At 46.6% G+C, this 17,465-nt stretch overlaps 1 protein-coding gene across 2 annotated transcripts in view; it reads right to left on the bottom strand.

Moving 5' to 3' along the window:
* Nucleotides 1-7,345: 7,345 nt before the first annotated feature.
* The window catches only part of GAB3 (GRB2 associated binding protein 3), a 51,180-nt gene continuing 41,060 nt past the window's right edge, over nt 7,346-17,465 (bottom strand). For both annotated transcript variants that reach the window (XM_063416626.1, XM_063416627.1), the window contains exons 6-10: nt 16,706-16,946; nt 15,526-15,607; nt 13,832-13,934; nt 12,592-12,705; nt 7,346-11,629 (exon numbers count right to left, since the gene is read on the bottom strand). In XM_063416626.1, the coding sequence (XP_063272696.1) occupies nt 11,513-11,629; nt 12,592-12,705; nt 13,832-13,934; nt 15,526-15,607; nt 16,706-16,946 (657 nt within the window). In that variant the 3' untranslated portion in view covers nt 7,346-11,512. The remainder of the gene's footprint in view (nt 11,630-12,591; nt 12,706-13,831; nt 13,935-15,525; nt 15,608-16,705; nt 16,947-17,465) is intronic.

Genomic DNA, 17,465 nt, shown 5'->3' with positions numbered 1-17,465 from the left:
CTGGGGGAAAAAAAAGAAAAACCACAACAAAAAAAAAGAGCCCACCTTCCTATGCTGAGCCTGTTTCAAGGGACTGTAGAAGCATTTAGATTGGAAAAGACCTCTGAGCTCATCGACTCCAACCCTTGGCCCAAGACTACAAAGCCCACCACTGAAACCTGTCACCAAGTGGTGTCACATCGATTTGTCTTTTAAATCTCTCCATTGGTGACTCCACCACTGCCCTGCAGAGCCTTTTCCTGGCCTTGACAACCCTTTTGGTGAAGAAATTTTTCTCAAAACCTTTCCAGCCACTGATACCCAGCCCAACCCAGTGAGGGCTGCCATGAGGAAAATCCATCCCAGCCAGACCCAGTACTGTGACAAAAAAACAAATGCAGCATCACTACTACTCAGTCAGAACAAACACTCTTCCCTGGCCATTCCACAGAGGAGTATTTCTTTAACTTCTGCATTTATAGTACACTAATATAAGTGTGAACACTCCTACAAACAGAAGATGGAACACAGCAATAGTTATTTTTACTTTGAAGTAAAACCACAAAAAGTAGGGAGAGTAAAAAGGAGGCAGTTGAATATGAGTGTTATAAACAAAAATCTAGCAGCTTCTGACAGTCAACTCATATTTTAAGGTGCTGATTAAAACTGTATTGCTTACATTATCCCTGAAGTGAAATACTCCATAAATATGTGGGTAGACTGCCACACACCAACCGTCTGCTATTGCAATACACATGTAAAAGAAATAAAGCAGGAATCACTGGCATTCACAGAACTGTGTGTTTACACTAGTACATGAAACTTTTGTCTTTTCACAACATTTGCATGATCTGGAGGACATTTCTTAAGTGCCTCAGCATATTCCTTATTGACTTTGAGACAACCACAGGGAACAAGGACTACTGAAATATCTTCTTACCAGCTTATGCTTCATACTTAAACCATCTTTATATCCAGCACACAGGTCAGTGCATTCTCATTAACTACCACCCCCTGCCCTTTAACAGCTACTCCCTTTCTGTGGGTTTCCTCTGTTCCTCCAAATCAAAGTTGTTATAGTACACCAGGTGCCCACCAAGCTGCTGTATCATTCCCCCTTCTCAGCTGGAGGAATGGGGGAAAAATTAAAATGAAATACCAGTGTACAGCACAACCCTGTGAGGGCTGCTCTGGGGAAGATCAGCCCCATTCCAGCCAGACCCAATGAAGTGTAAAGAGAACAACAAAGGCAAGCAGGGTCAGCAGCAGAGATGTCTCTTTTGATACCATTGAAAAGCACAATAACACTGAGCAAATATTAGTGGTCCTATGAACTGGGGTGTGTAATGTCGTGAATGAAGGGTTTCTATAGACCTAAGGGCACAAATGCATTAATACATGGTCACTGATATTAAATTATTGAACATTTCCTGTGCTGAGAAAAGTTACAACCTCTTTAGTCTGACTGGCAGCAGGCAATTTCCAGCTGCCTTATTTTTGTTTTAAGGCTTGTAGTTTCTGGGGGAAAAAAAATATGATCTTGAATCTTCAAAGCCTGAGGGAACATCAAAACAGTAAGAAAAGAGATGGAAAGATTAAATACACATTACAAATGTCTACGTCTCTTTGGGCCTGTCTAAACAGGGAAGCTCTTTTGCAATAAAGGAGGGTGTGAGCTGAAGCACAGCAGCTATTCTGTCCTACCTCCTCCCCCAGCAGGGACTCATTTTGTTCTGTTTCAGAAAGCCTAAATTCCACATAAAAGTGCCTGAGTTGAGTGTTTCCCATAGCCAGGCTCTGTCTTTACCCATGTGCTGGTCAGGCCCAAAGCTGAGCTCAGTCCCTCTTCGGTCAGTGCACTGACTTGCCCTGGGTTCAGGCCATCCTGTGCACCCCCTGGTAGAATCACTGAATCATTGGGGTTGGAAACGACCTTTAAGATCATTAAATCCAGCCATTAACCCAGTATTGCCACAGCCACCACTAAACCATGTCTCCTAGTGCCACATCTACCCAGCTCTTTAATATCTCCAGGAATGGGGCCTCCACCACTGCCCTGGGCAGCCTGTTCCAATGCTTGACAACCCTTTTGGGGAAGAATTTTTTCCCAATATCAAACCTAAACCTCCCCTGGCACAACATGAGGATATTTCCTCTTGTCCTGTCCCCTGTTACTTGGAGGAAGAAACTGCCCTGATGTCTGCCCAGGCTAATGCAGAAAGCTTTGCTCTTGGCCACCCTCCTGCATTTATGCCTTAGTTCATTTTAGTAAAGAAGAAAAATGGAAATTAAATGTACAATTTACGTCTCACTCATTTTTCTGCCCTCTTTTTAATATAGGGCAAGTAATGAAGGTTTCAGACAGGAAACGTGGCTTGGATAAATATAAATAGTGCTTGGGGAGAGTGGCAGTGGAGGGAAGGGATGGTTCTGGGCCTGTGCCATGGCTGAATGACACAGATGGCTTTCCAGGGAAATGAGTATTTTAGCAGTGAGCAGTGAATATGCTGCGGGCTGACTGTACCTAGAGCCCTTGGAATGCAAACAGTTTAGCAGCAGGTTTGTCAATAAATGCCATCTGCTCAGTGGCACTGCATCCAAAATACAGCAGGACCTACCTAACTAGAGGCTGTTGTTTTGCTGATAGAGATGGGATAAAAATCTAACAACTAATTTTTTTTTAATACTGTGCTTGTGATCTGAAATTATAAAACTATATTTATTCAGGCTTGTCCAATCCCAGTTTAAACCCAGGAGAGTTAAAATGTTGTGATTACCATTTTTCCTGGTGGCCCTGGCAGCTCTCTCTCCTCTTCCCAGCCATCTCCAATTTCTGCCTCTCAGGCTTGACTGCTGGTGAAGTCTGAACTTTCAAATTGCTGACTTGGTAGAGAGAAGAGAGAAAAGAAAGAGGAAAAGAAAGAAAGGGAAGGAAAAACTAATCTGGAGTTATGCCACAGTTGCAAAAATGCTGGGAGGCAGAAAGGCAGAGGTCCCGTGGCTCCCACTGCAGCAGCTGGTTGCTGTTCCTGCCCTTAGGCTCCTCGTGTTCTTTGCAGGTGTATGGCTGTCAATAACAACGTGTTTGAGAAGGTTTCTGATTTATTTCTGAAGTGCTTCCCTGTGAAAGAGTTTCTATTTGCTGAAGAAGCTGTTCTGGTTCTGTCTACTGAGCAATTAAGGTTCATGGAAGTCCCCCTTGCCTGACTTCTCTGTTTAACATTACAATTCAATGCTTTTTTAAAAGGGGAAACAAAACAAACACTACAATATGATGCAATTGGTGTAATATAAGTACTCCAGCCTGTCCTGGTTTGGTCTGTTACTTCCTGAGTAGGTTTATGAGAAGGGTTTTGAAAAGCAGGAACTGAGTACAGTATCTCATACAAATTCAGGATCGAGGCTTAGGCTTGGAAGGTAACCACAATTGATGGAATAACACCAAAACACCCTTTCCTCCCAACTTGATCCACAGAGGCTGAAGGTAAAAAAAAAAGTACATTCAGGCACTTTTTGAGCCAGTCCAGTCCAGCTGTGGATTGTGGAAGGATTAATGGTGTGGTCACTGGTGAGAGGAGCACAGAGAGATGGGCAGGTCTGCAATAGAAATGAATCTATTCATTGAGCCTTGGGTATCATTTAACACTCAGAGCTGTTAAAGTCTGAAGAGGTTTATGGATGGTAAAGTGTGCTCTTTTTTTTCCTTTTTTTTTTTCTTATATATAAACATGGAAAATAGAATTACTGACATTTCTGGAGTTATTCCAAATTCTCATTTGGTGCAAAACTCAGATTCTGGGTGTGCTGATGGTGGAAATCCATCTTTATTTTTTCTCCCTGTCATTTTCTCTTTACATGTCATGCAAGTTCAGTCCTGAGCAGTCCCTGGTGCCTTGCTCAGCTCTGCCTGGGCAGGGGCAGAGCCCCCCTCCCCTGTCCTCTGCAGAGCACGTTCCTTGTGCTGACCAGGCAGAACAGAATGGATTTCCTTTGGTGCCATTTCCTGATGATTTCTGACTAACTGTGGAGGAAGTTAAACCAGAGAAATGATGAATCTTCTGGTTTTTATTTTAAAAAACACGTCTCTTATTTTGAACTGTAAACAGCCTGCCTTGCTGTCCTGCTGCCTGCCTCATTTCATGGATGAAATTTGCACCAAAAGCCAGATAAATTTTCCTCTGGGAAGCCCTTAACATTTTGGGGTGCCAGTGTCAGTACACTGGGCTTGCTCAGTGTTTTAAAATTAATTGTTCGTAGTGTGAATGAACATACCTTAAGATGTGACTGACTGATCACCTGCTCCTATGGCCAAGGGCAAATCTCAGCCTCTGGATTTTTGGGGTCCCAAGGGGCCTGGGCACAGCCCTGTGGATGTGAGGCTGCTTGGCAGGAGAAGAGGGTCAGTGTGTCCCCGCAGCCCTCCTGGGGGTCCCTGTGGGGTGACCACCCCTGGTGGGGCATGTCCTAAGGCAGGTCAGGTTTGAGGGGAACAGCTCCAAGCCTCAAACTGGGGCTGTGCACAGGGATGCCACCAGGGTGGGGGCACCCAAGCCCAACTGGGACTCCTGGGAACTTCATTTCCCCTTGCCTGGTAAGCCTGGCTGCTTCCTGAAAGCTACATCAGTGCTAAACAGAGACAGGGAAGAGTTATGGAGACCTCAGGGGTTTTACAAATCCCTATATTGCTCAATCCTCCATGTCTTTCTGTAGAGGAATTCTCGCTTTCAGGCTGTATAAAAGGTTGCACTTAAAGCTTGTCCTGAATTTTGATCTGGAAATTTAAAGGAAAAAGCTCTATTTGCCTTCTGGCAGCTCCTCAAGCGCTTGCAGACACCTGCCAGTGCTGCCTCTGTTTGATTGTTTGATTGTTGTGTAACTCTACAAACCACTCTGTGCCTTCCCAGAGAAAACCGAGGTGCTGGCAGAGTGACAGTCTCTGGGAGTGGGTGGCAGAATGGCCTCACCGGAGGGATCTGTGGTTTTCCCCTTCTGGGGGAAAATGCAGAGCAGGTCTGCCCCATGCTGCTCATGAGGGGAAGGATGCTAAGAAATGAGGGCAGCAGAAGCAAAGCCAGCCTATGAACAGCACAGAGTCAGTGGCAGTCCCAGGAAGGTGAGCTCCTGGACAAAGAATGGAGCATTTCTGAATGAAGGTGCAAACTGAACTGCAACAACCACCACAAACATGCAGTGAAAACAGCCCCTCCAATTGCTCAAAGCTTTAAAGCCCTCAGTGTGAGCCCACCAGAGAGCAAGGGCTTCTCAGGCCCTTCCACAGGGATGGATATGCCAATGCCAAGATCCCAAAGCTGTCAGAGCAGGATGCTGGGGCTGCTTAACAATGAGCTTATGCTAAAATCGGATGTGAAGGGAAAATCAAAGTAGAACAAAACAGGACAGTGAATGAAAGGTTGGGCTGCTCCCTGCTCCTTCCTGCATGACAGCAGGGCCTGGGATCAGCTCCCCAGGTGGGAATGGGCTGAGCCTCTGCCAGTGCATCCTTTGTTTGTGCTGGATGTGGTACTCCTGGCTCCCAGTGTGCTCCATAAATATGTATAACCCCCAGCCAGTCCCTCTGCACTCTGCCCTAAACAACTGGAAGAGGAGCTTTAGATGCTGTTTGATGGGGAAATGCAGATCTCAAGGGCTGTCAGAACACAGTGTGAAGCCTGCATAAGTTGCTAGCAAAAGTGCAGGACTAAGGCCCCACAAATTCAGTGTTGTTTCTGCTGCTGCCACTGGCCTGGGGGGAGTCACTGTCCTGCAAAGCCCACACGAAAAATTGGAAGTAACGTGTGGCTCCATTGCTAAAACTCTTGGAGATCTCCTGGAGAGAAATGAGATCTCACCACTGTGGCCTGGAGTGGATACAGAGCCCAAGGACTGTGAAGGAATGCCTGTTTCTAAGGCAGATGCTCTCCTGAGCAGCTCCAGCTAAAAGAGACCAAAGCAATTGCACTTTAACCAAAAGAGACAAAAAAGCACTGGGCTGGAATGGTGGATATTGGACCAGGGTTCCTCACCCAGAGGGTGAGCACTGGAACAGCCTCTGTGAGGACGAGGTCACGGGTCAGCCTGGCAGAAGGAGTTTGGACAATGCTCTCAGGCACTGCTGTGATTTTGGGCTGTGCTGTGCAGCACCTGAGCTGGACTTCAACATTTGTTGTGAGTCTCTTCCAACTCAAGGTTTATTCCATGATCCTATGATAGAGAATTACTGCCTTTTTGGAGAGGTTTGTTTTTTATACCCCATGAAGGTAACCTGGTTTTGCTACCTGGCTGGCTGCTCTGTGGCTTTTTTCCTCAGGGGAGTATTTGATGTAGTCTGAAATTGCAGATGTAACTAAAGGGTCCAGCTTCTATAGAGTGCTTATATATCCAGACACTTCGCTGACAGTTTTTTCACATGGCTATAATTATTTTTATTATTATTATTATCCAATTCTTTGCACAGAGGTGTCTGAGAGCTCCCGGCTCTCTCCGTGGCTTTGACACGGTTGTTCCCTCGCAGGCTCCGGGAGGAGGTGCAGGGGAGGGAGGTCTCTTTTCTGGGAAGTGCTCTCTGATGAAAGGGCTGTTGCCATCTCTGCAGGGCAGAGGACACGGAGAGCCGTGAACCAGCAGTCAGACTTTATCTGACCTTTTATTTGTCTGACCTGCCCTCCCTTGAAGGCCAAGCACAAAATGTCACCGAGCTCCCTCCTATCGAGCGTGCAGGCACAGGCTTATCCCAGCCACACGTGTCTGTGTGTCTGAGCTGTGCAGCCAAGCACCTCCCTCCAAACACCACCCTGGATCTCCAGCCAGCATTACAAAGCGTGCAGATCCAAAAGTGCCACTAGCCTGAGGCAATAAATAAACTATTTCCAAACTACCTGGCTTGTTAGCAGCAGGGCTTGCTCAGCTCTGCTCCCGTGCACTGCCTTGTGTCACCTGTGGAAATTATATCACCAGCAGCTACACTCCCCAGCACAGGGCAATTAACCATTAATTGAACCAGGTTAAACAACAACCAATCCTTGTATCCAAGCCTGGAGCATGTGCTGAGTAAATTTGTGCTTGTGGCCTGCAGGAGCTGTGGCCCTTCCTGCCCCTTGGCTGTGGCAGCAGGAGCTGGGGGCTCACCCTGTCCCAGGAGGACACAAGTCACAGCTTCAGAGTTCTTTGTTACTCTGCAAATAATCTCCCTGATACACAGGAGTATGACATTTGTTTGCAAATGTCTTTGCATTTCCATCCAAATATTTTATGTGAACAAGTCACTGACTAATAAGAGAATTAAAAAATGGAAAAAGCATTAAATGAAAAATGTGGGAGCTTATCCCATGAGCACCTTCACTTATCAAAATAATTAAAAGATCACAGCTACCTTTTATATTAATTTATTAGAAAAAAGATACAGTTTAATGTGCAAATATATACACCAAACATTACAATGAAACACGAGGAAGGTGAGCCCCTTGCCTCTAGCAACGACTTGTCCCTTCATAACAGAGATGACTGTTTAATGCTTCCCCACAGATTTACAAATACAAAAAAAAGTATAATGCTTCATTTGCACAAGAAAAAGTTCGTTTTTGTTTGAAAACAAAAAAATATCCTGGCTTTGACATGGCAAATGTCTGCTATTTTGGTGGCTTTTATTCTTTTTAAACCTGAGCAAGTTTTGCAGAACAGGGGGACAAGGGAAGGCATTGCCCTGTGCTTCATTCTCATCACAGCATCTGATGGTCTTTGAGTTCCTAAACTTCTGAATCCCTGCAGGTGAGAGCAACTCCAAAATCTACATCTAGGATGCAGTTCAGTGACAATGAAAAAGCAAAGCTGAAAACAGCTCCACTTGCACGGCTGCTGGCATTTCTCAGGCTGAGTGTCCATTTCTGCCAGCAAGGAAATTAATGCTGCCTCCTGTCATAAAGGAATGGTGAATGTAAAATGTACTTTAGTCCAAAAAGCAAATGAGCTGTGGACCTGCCAGGCCTTGGGGTCACTGAAGGAGAGAGTAAGGCCATGCTGAACACATCAGTGGGGGGAACCAGCTGATGGCCCCAACAATAACCACAGCACACAAACCACTGAGCTTGGCTGTTTTCCACCTCATCCTGCAGCTCCACAGGGTGACATTTCCAATTAAACCACAACTGTTCTGCTCGTTGAACAGCAGTGCTGGAGAAGGCACTACAGTACCTGGGCTGGGCACTGCCAATTCCCTCAGCAGAGGTTGCCAAGGGACCACTGGCCACTCTGGGCTCATTTAGGTGCAGAGCCTCCCTCTGCATCAGCTCTCACCACACTTTTGAAGAAAACACATGCAAATACCCCATGGCAAAACAAGAGACACCATCAGGAGTGTGCCTGGCTGGCCCCAGAGCCAGTACTAACCAAGGCCTGGCTGCATTTTCAGACACGACACTGCCAAAAGCTGACTGAGTTTTCAGGTTTTCTCTCCTCCTTGGCCAAGGGGTTAGGATTTAAGAACAGGCTTGACTAAGCAGTCCCTCCTTTTTGCTCTGTAACACTCCTCCACTCCACCAGCTGGCTCTGTGGGTGCTGGCCCACAGGGTTGTCAGTCGTGGCTGCTGCAGCTCCCTTCAAATCCTCAGTGGTGAGGTGACCACAGCAGATTTGGCCTTTGCCATCCTCCCACCATCCTCCTCCTCTTTACCCTCTTTCAAAGATTGTGGAATTTGACCAAAATGAACGGAAAAAAAAAAAGCCTTTGTGAAGGACTGTTTTGCTTTTAATTTTTTCCCCAGTATTTTTTGATTGCTCCTGTTTCATGTATGGCACTTGCACAAGAATGTAAGTCACAGGCCCTGGAGCAGCCAGTAGAAACAGACATTACATGAAAAATTGCAATAAACCCTCAAACTTAGCTCTTAGTTAAAAGTGAAAGTTAGAAACCAGCCAGCAGCATTTGATCAAGATAAGAGTGTTGTGAGGGCAAGCAGGGGACACAGGAAGTTGAAAGGGGCCATTCTGATCTAAGGACAGTCCCAGTCAAGCGAAATGCTTATGTCCTTTTAGGGCAGTAAAAATCCAGATACAGCTCTTCCTTTAAACTTCTGAATGATCTGTTAGCCAGGTGTGCTGAAGTTTAAATGTTTTTACAATAAACTAGAATAAGAAGCGAGTCAGTTGTCACCAATAACTTGGTGTTTTTCCACTTCAGAGGATTTTCTGACAGCGTGAAGGGAACACTCCAGTCAAACACGAGCTGATCTGAATGTGGCTCTGATCCACATCAGAGGCTGCCCTGCCATCACTCCACAATCCGGGATCTGCAGTAGCAGAACATAGCTTCTCTCACCCTCTGTGGAGCTGTCTGTAATTTAAAACACCTTTTAGCTGGTTTTTAACCCTTTCAGTACATCAGTGCATACCAAGAGCTTCCAGCAACACCTGCTATTTGCACACTTTGAAAGAAGGCAGTTCTTTAGAGCAGACAGGCAAAGGTCTCAGCATCCACAGCCCTTCCCTGCCTCCCTCTCTCTGACACCTCTGTGCAGGTCCAGACCTCCAGTGCCTCCCCCCGAATGCCCTGCCCCTGTCACAGTGTCACTCCCAGGGCACGGGTGCTCACAGCTCTGCTAAATCAGCTAGAGGACAGAACAGCTGGCTTTTAACAAACTGCATTTCACACCACACAGACAAGGTATACACATGGAAAAACTGGAATTATTTTCAGAATTTTTATGAACATCAACTTCCGTTTGAGAGCTTTGGTGGGGAGGGGGAGGAGAGAGAAGAGGGAGCAGCAGGTCAGGACTAACCCTGCAGGACTAACCCTGGTGTTCCAGCAGCTCCAGTCTGGGACACTCATGCCCACGGGCGCCCAGTTTGCCCCAGTCAGTGAAGGTGCTGGTGAACCTTCTGCAGGGTAACCCAGGGAGATCCTGGTCACCACAGATCCCCAGGGGCTGGGCTAAAAAAGCAGTGAGACTTGCAGCCCTTCAGCTCTCTTGAGGTAGGAGGAAAAACTGTGTTTCTGTTAGCTGTGCTGCCTCCCGTGGGATGTGGGACACGGGCTCCCGGAGTGCCTGAAGGATGGGGACACACAGGGTGCAGGGAGGAGGTTCAGCAGGAGCCTGGAAAGGCCTTGAAATGGTTTCTGCAGTGACATTTCCATGAGCTCTGTTTGGTAGATCAGAATTTTTAGGATGTCGGGTTACAGCAATGCCACGCGGTATCAACAGGCACACAGAGGGAGGCCGGAGAGTTGGCACTGTCAGAGAAGAGATCTTTTGTGAGGGTCCTGTCTGTCTGTCCGTGTCGACAGGGTCAGACCTCTTATGGCTACTGGGACCCATCATCCACAGGGGCAAAGCCTGTGAGACCAAACCCAGTGTGGGTCACTCAGCATCACTGCCTACTTAGCTTTGAGTGGCTGTGTGGCTCTGTAAAATAAAGACGGCAGCCAAGCGTTTCAAGTTAAATATTTTATAAACTGTACACGTGTGTTATCCTGAGATAGCGCCGGTAACAAGCCCCAAGGTAGATAAGCTTCCTGAGCCCAGAGGTCCCCATGCTGCGTGAGCATTGTTGTCCTGTTTTGGCAGGCTCAGAGCACGCTGCACTTCCTAATGCTTCTTTATTTTGGGGTGTGTCTAGTGAAACAATCAGACTGACGACTGCTACCAGCGATTCCAATGGCATTTCTTCTCCTGTTCAGATGAAAGCAGTCTTGATCCTTTGCCAGTTCTCTCAAGGCTTGCAAAAACAGGCTCACAGCTTCCCTTTCTATCTTTTGGCCAGCCAAGAGCTGTGTGGCCGCAGCCTCCTATGAGAAGAGCAGCTGTGCTGTGCCAAAGACACTTCCCAAGACAGGGGAGAGAACATCAGCAGGAATCAGAGAGAAAAGTGACAGGTACGAGCCACAATGGGGGGAAGAAGCTTAACAAACTGACCTTCACCCAGAGGTCAGAGACCATGCATTCCAGTTGCATGGATATGTAGTCCTGTTCTGAGTTCTGACAGCATCAGCTCACAGCCAGAACTTGGAAACCCAGGGGAAAAATATTTTTCAAAATTCTCTTTGCTTAAGCACTATATATTCAAAAAGTTCTTTTTTATTGTTTCAGTATTTTAGCCCTTAGTTGATTAGTCACCAAAACCTGTCAGATGCCTGCTGCCATAAAAGCACTCCAAGCACCTGCAGCATTTGTAGGAATATCAAAAAATAGCTTTAGCAACTAGGAATTATGCAACAGAAGGAGAAGGCAGGACGAACTAGATTAATACAAGTTGTAGTGGATTTGTTAACGTTAAGTGTATGACTCGTTGCAGAATCATGCCAGAAAATGGTACCATGTACATAGTGGTAAGGGCAGTAAAAGGCTAATGCATCACTTTAGTCATCAGTGAACCACTCACTCACACTTCTTCCAGCTGAAATCAAAGGTTTCCAGGAAAAAGGCCTCTACAGACTGTAAGCATCTTACAGCTCTCTGCCTGTGAGCTCTACTGTGATAGCTGCTCCATTAACGTTGTGGTTCCAGTGCAAAAAAAAATCCCTCCAGATCCCAAATCTTCTTTACACTTTTGATTGTCTTTCATCTGTCCATTCCTGCTTAGTGTTCTGTAAAGCTTGAGTCTTCTGTTCATCTACCTGGACATAGTCCACTCTCTGTTCCTCAGACAGAAAAGGTTTCTACAGGACAGAGAGGAAAAAAACAGTGTTTTAATTTTCAGGTTGAAAAGGGGTGCTCATGAAACTGAGCTTGATTTTCTGTTCTCCCTTTCCCTTGTTCCTTGATTGCTTCACTTCACCCCGAAGCTCACAGTGACATCAGCTGACAAAAGCATTGCTTTACAGGCTGCTGTAGCTGTAATTATCCATCTGTCACCCTGTCACTCAGCCCCAGCAAGCCAGGGAAACGTGCTGTACTGGCTACTTCCCTGCAGATAATCATCCTCTCCTCATCTGAGTGATCCTGCTGCAGGGACAGCCTGATTTCACATACAGGGAGGGCTTAAATACAAAAGCTTTAAGAGCCTTGAGTCTTTTGCATCTGGGAGTATTGGCTGGTGGGGAAAATAATACACAGCACATAAAATGATCCAAACTGACAACAGTTCATTGCTTGGCAGTGGTACCCACCCAGCACCTGGGCAGGTTAGAAGTTCTTTGGAACAAGGAATGTATTTTCTCAGCACTGCAAAGGAAATTGAAATGGTTTTGGTGATGCAAGAATCAAGATGCACGCTTTGCCAGATTACTAGAGATGGTACAGTTTTACCCCCATGAATTTATCTGCAATGGGCTGCAAACTTGTTACTGCAAAGAGAATTTGGGGAGAATTAGCAGGAAAGGCTTTGTGGAGACTGGATGAAAATGAAGGAGCGTGCAGAGATCCTGCAGGCACCAACCCACGTGCCCAGCAGCCCTCACAGCCTGTGCCGAGCTCGTGTCAGCAGCATCCCCACAAACCTCACTGAGGACACCCTGTCAGCACCCTCAGCTTTTATCACATTAATCTCGAGCCTGACACAAACACAGCCAGCTGGAAACACCACTGGCTTCACCATGGCATTGGGGCACCTCGCAGAATTCAACCCTGGGTCTGCATTTCCTGCCAGCAGACAAAAGGACAGGAGGCTGTGGGGTTTTACCTTCTGCACAGGGGATGGGGAAGCAGAGTTAAAATCCAGTGCTAAGTAATCAAGGTTAGATTTCCTTGTCCATGGAAAAGCACCACTGTATGGAGATGTGGCCTGTCTGTGTTCCTGTCAGGAAAGAAGAAAAACTTTTAATGATCTGAAAACATGATTCTAGAAGGAAACAGGATCACAGCTGTGACTTGGGAGATTTGCCCTGCAGAATGTGGATGAGAACAGTCAGGGCCACATCATTTTCTATCTCAAGGGGGCATTTGGTTATTAACCACAGCATAACTGATAATTGTGGGATGGCATAAAGAAACTGTGAGACCCTTTTTCTTCTGATAATTCTGGCAAAACAAACGAAACTGGCCGATTTACACTCAATTTTATCACGAAGGACTTGTGCTCAGCTTCTCAATCCAAGCCCTTGGAACACTCAGAACTGCAGGGGCACCCACTTAAACATCATCATTCAATGAATTTGATGAAATTGTGAAGATTCGGTTCAAATCTAGAAACTGAAAATTATTCTCATAAAATCACAGATAACCACAAACATATGTTCAGTTCTGCAATATTTTTACAGCTATTGGTATTGGGCTTTGGCTGTGGAGCAGATCTGTAGACATTGGCTCAGATGAAGGGATTTGAGATCCATTTCCACCTAAAATTCAAAGTAAAACAAGATTCTGGTCTTTTGCAAGATATGGCTAAAGAGTAAATGGAAAAAAGGAAGCCACAAAGCCAGATGTTCTTCTTCCATGGGATGGGAAGTGGGGTTAGTGCCACCAGCCAAAGCAGAAGCAAGGAGACTTTAATGGGAGTTCTGTTTCTGCACAATATTTGGTGTGTTTCTTTAGGAAGTGCACTAACAGCTTGCTGTTATTTCCTAGGAGATTTTTGCAAGCGACATTTCTAAAAGGTGAAAAGATTTAATTTTCCTTTGTCTTAACGAGTTCTCATGTAAATATGGCTGATCCCTGTGATCTCTTGGAACTGCTCAGCAACATTCGTGGGCGAACAGCTGAGTTCTGCAGAGCAGGAAAAGGGCTTCCCTTATCTCTCTGTAAATTGGGCCCAGTGTCTTTGGCTTAAAACCCTTTCATCATCTGAAAGAAGAAAACAAACCAGAAGGCAAAGGACAAACCTCCTCAACGCTTTTTTTTTCTTAGAAAACAAACTTCTGCATTCTCCATCAATGTGACAGAGCAGAATAAAGCAAAGGATGGCTGTGTGAAAATGACATTACCATATGAATGTAACTTTCTTCCTCTTCCCCGGAAACTGAGTTGGCAAATATTCTTGCTGAATTAATACCGTCTCTTTCTGGTGAGATAAAGCTCATTCGATTGCTATGGGGAAAAACACAGGAGAGGTTAAAGCAGCCTCTTACAGATGCACTGAAATGAAGCCAAAGCCTGAAACGCTCCATATGGTGAATAAACTCACACTAAGGCTGTGGCCTTCATGGGGAGGATGTCCAAAGCCACTCCTCAGTTCTACAAATAGTGTGCTGTATTGCTGACTGATTTTGTTGATTTTTTCCGCTGGGATTTATGGAAGTTTTCTGTCTGGTCTGACAGAAAGTGTAAAACATTGAAGCAATTCTCTGTCGAGGGGCACAGAGCTATCATTCATTTGGGTAAGAGTGGGGGCAGTTCCTTGGCTGTGCAGGTATCCCCATTTTGGAGACCATGGGAATTAATCAGCTGCTGGAGGTACACTCAAAGGAACTTGGTCTGGCACAACCCTCAGAGGTGCCTGGTGCATAAATTACCACAGGCAAGCACAATGGGCTGGGTTAATTGGAAATTAGATGGCCTCTCTGTGCAGCATGGACAGCATAATTCCTTTTGCTGTATTAGTTTCAGGCATAATTTTTTTATTATTTTTTGTTAGTGTAAAACATGCAAACTCACCCTAAGCTTTTTATCCTTCACTGCACTGTGTCAGCACTGATTAACCCTGCTCTGGAGGGGTGCTGGGGAGGCAGGGAATTTCTGGCAGGTGCTTTCCCTAACAGGCAGCACCAAGGGCTTAACCAGCCTTGGACTGGGTGTGAGGGAGGGCTCTGCAACTGAGGAACTCCTCATCTTGTGTCTCCTTTGCCCCTGACCACCTGCAATGGGGGAGTGGAAGTGCCCTGTCTGGCATTTCCATGTTTTACCATGCCAGTAAAACATTTCCATGTTTTACCCATGCCAGTAAAACCCCACATTTTCTGGAGTGCCCGGGGTGTGCAGAGGAGGTTGGTGGGAATTTCTGGCTTTTGCTTGTACACTTCAGCACAGCTGCTTTTATTTTTTGTGCCAAGACCCCGCAGTCAGCAGGCTGAAGTCCTCCCCTGATCACTCCCAGGTTCCCTGAAGATGTCTTCTGCTGCCCTTGGAGCCCAACAGGATCATCTGCTCACACTACCTGGGCTTTGGGATCAAAAGTTCTTGTTTTACCAACAACTGATTTCAAGTGACAAAAGGTCACTGGATTGCTCTGTGGCAGTGCAGAATTCTACACCCAGTCTACGCTTCAGGCAGATCTTTATCTGATCTGGTTCTCCTGTGCTATATGAATTTTCAGGAGCAGAAATGGCTCTACCACAGTTTAGGCATGCCAAGCTTTTAGCCCTCACAGCAGCCACACCAGAGTGCAGAGCAGCTCCAGGCTGTTTGAGAGGAACCTTCAAACCACGATGCTGGATTCTCTGGAGCTGCCATCAGGAAAGGGAGCCCTGCTTTCTAGAGAAAAAGCCCTGCTTTTTTCTAGCCCTGCTTTTTTTTCTTTTGCTTCCTCCAGCAAAAGCCTGGAGGATACTGAAAGGAACCTTGGGGAACTTCTGTTTGTGGACTTCTCCAGGAATCTTTCTTGTGGGATGGGTAAGTTATTTTTAACTCTATTCCACACCAATGCTCAGCAGATTGGAATGGCAGTTTCTTGTTGACTTACTAAGGCACAGTCCACATCCTGGTCACGGCAGCGTGCTCCCGGATTGTGGAGAGGTTCCTCAAGTCCAGAGGGGGTGGTCGTGCTGTGAGTAAATACAAAAGGAACTGTGTTTTCAATGGAAAGTGCAGACTGCTTACAAGAGTGCAGTTATGTATTAACAGAAAGAAACTAACAGAGTATTTCACAGAGCATAACCAAGACAGGAATCAGTAACCAATGACCTCTTTGGTCAGTGCTGGAAAGCAAAGTCCCCCAGTCACCTAAAATAACAGAATAAATACAGTGGGCATAAAGAGACCCAGTGCTGCACAAGATATGTACACTTGCCCCAAACATGCTCTGGATATGCTGCCTTGGAGAGGTTGGTTCAGCCTACAGGTTACAACAGGTCTTGGACTGTGCTCTAAACAAAAATGTCCTATGGGGATCAGGACCATACCACTACATGTACCTCTGCCCACCATTCTCAAACCACTTCAAGAAAGGACATGAGTTTGCTTTTCTTCATGGCAATGGTCCAAATGTCTGTCCCCATTTTACAGCAGCACTGCCTGAACCATTTTCTGAGTAGCCCTGTGACTCTGCAACCCTAAGAGCTTTATTATAGGCTAGGTTTAGGCAATTTCTCTACTTCAAAGCTGAATTTTGTCCCCAGTATATTCTCTAGAAGTGCAACCCGGATTTTGAACATGCCATGAAAACCAGGAGTGGAAAACTACCATCTGCAGAAAATTCCTAATTAAACGAAGGCAGCTGTGCCTACCCAACAGAGCTTTAACCAACACACCAAGTCTGAGTACTTGAGTGTTTGGATGTCCCACTCCTGTCAGATCAGAGAGCTGGTGAGACAGGAGTATTTCGGAGTGGCAGGATTTGGTGCCTCCCAGGCTATGTCCCCTTGGCAGTTTGCAGTCACAGGGAAAAGCCAGGCCCTGTGCTTATGCAGCCACCCGGGCTCTGCCTGCAAAAGCAGCCGTGGAAGCTCTTCCTTCACTCACAAACCACCCTGCAAGCACATCCTAGGCTGTGAGTCACTCACGCAGCATTTCATCCCCTCCTCTGGAGGGGGAATTGCTTTAGGGCACTACCGAAGGAGGTCACCCACGCCCCCACCAGCAGAACCCCCGGGCTTTGCCGGTTTGTTAGGTCTCTTTGCGGGTTTTGTTAGGTCTGGCCTTACACTTCCTCCGTGGCTTGAGGTCGCGGTTGACGGGCGGGGGCTCCACGTCGGAGGGCAGCTCGGGCAGCGGGCTGGTGAGCTTCTCGGTGCTGACCACGGGGAAGGTGAAGGTGGCCGAGGCAGGGCTCATGGGGATGTATCCGTCGGGGGAGCACTCGGACGGGGAGGTGCTGGGCCGCATGGGCACGTAGCTGTCGTCGGCGCCGTCCGCGGCCGCGCACAGCGGGGAGAAGCGGCACGGCTGCGGGGCACAGGGGAGAAACGGCGCGGTTAACGCACGGCCAGGAGCGGCTGCGAGCACAGCCGGGCTGAGCCCACGGATTGAGCTTTCTCTCAATACCTACGAGGGTCCAGCCAGCGGAGAAATGGCTTAATAAAATAGTGAGACAGCTTCTCAGGATATGCTTTGTACAATAAAGGTTTTAATAACAGCAAAAATAACAAACATTATAAAGCAAAAAGAGATAAGGCGCGCACAGTGTACCAAGCACAGTTACACAGGCTAAGGCATTCCCAAAACGCCTCGTGCACCCCTTGTGCAGGCTCTTTAATACTCGATGGTCTAGGTGGGCTATTTGGCACTTTGCCCAATGAGATGGACACTATGAGATGCACTTCCAAAGCCCTATCACTGTGTCTGTGCTGGTATTGAGCCAATTGCAACGAGCAGGCTATAGAAAATTCTAGTTTAACTTCCTTATATAGAAACACCTGCTTGGGTACAGAAATGCAGGACTACACCCACGGCCCTGTGGGGCCT

Source organism: Prinia subflava, chromosome 20 (genome assembly GCF_021018805.1).
Source record: "Prinia subflava isolate CZ2003 ecotype Zambia chromosome 20, Cam_Psub_1.2, whole genome shotgun sequence".
NCBI classification, from domain to species: Eukaryota; Metazoa; Chordata; class Aves; order Passeriformes; family Cisticolidae; genus Prinia; species Prinia subflava.
Note: the sequence above shows the minus strand (reverse complement) of the source record. Positions and strands in the feature narration are given on the sequence as shown.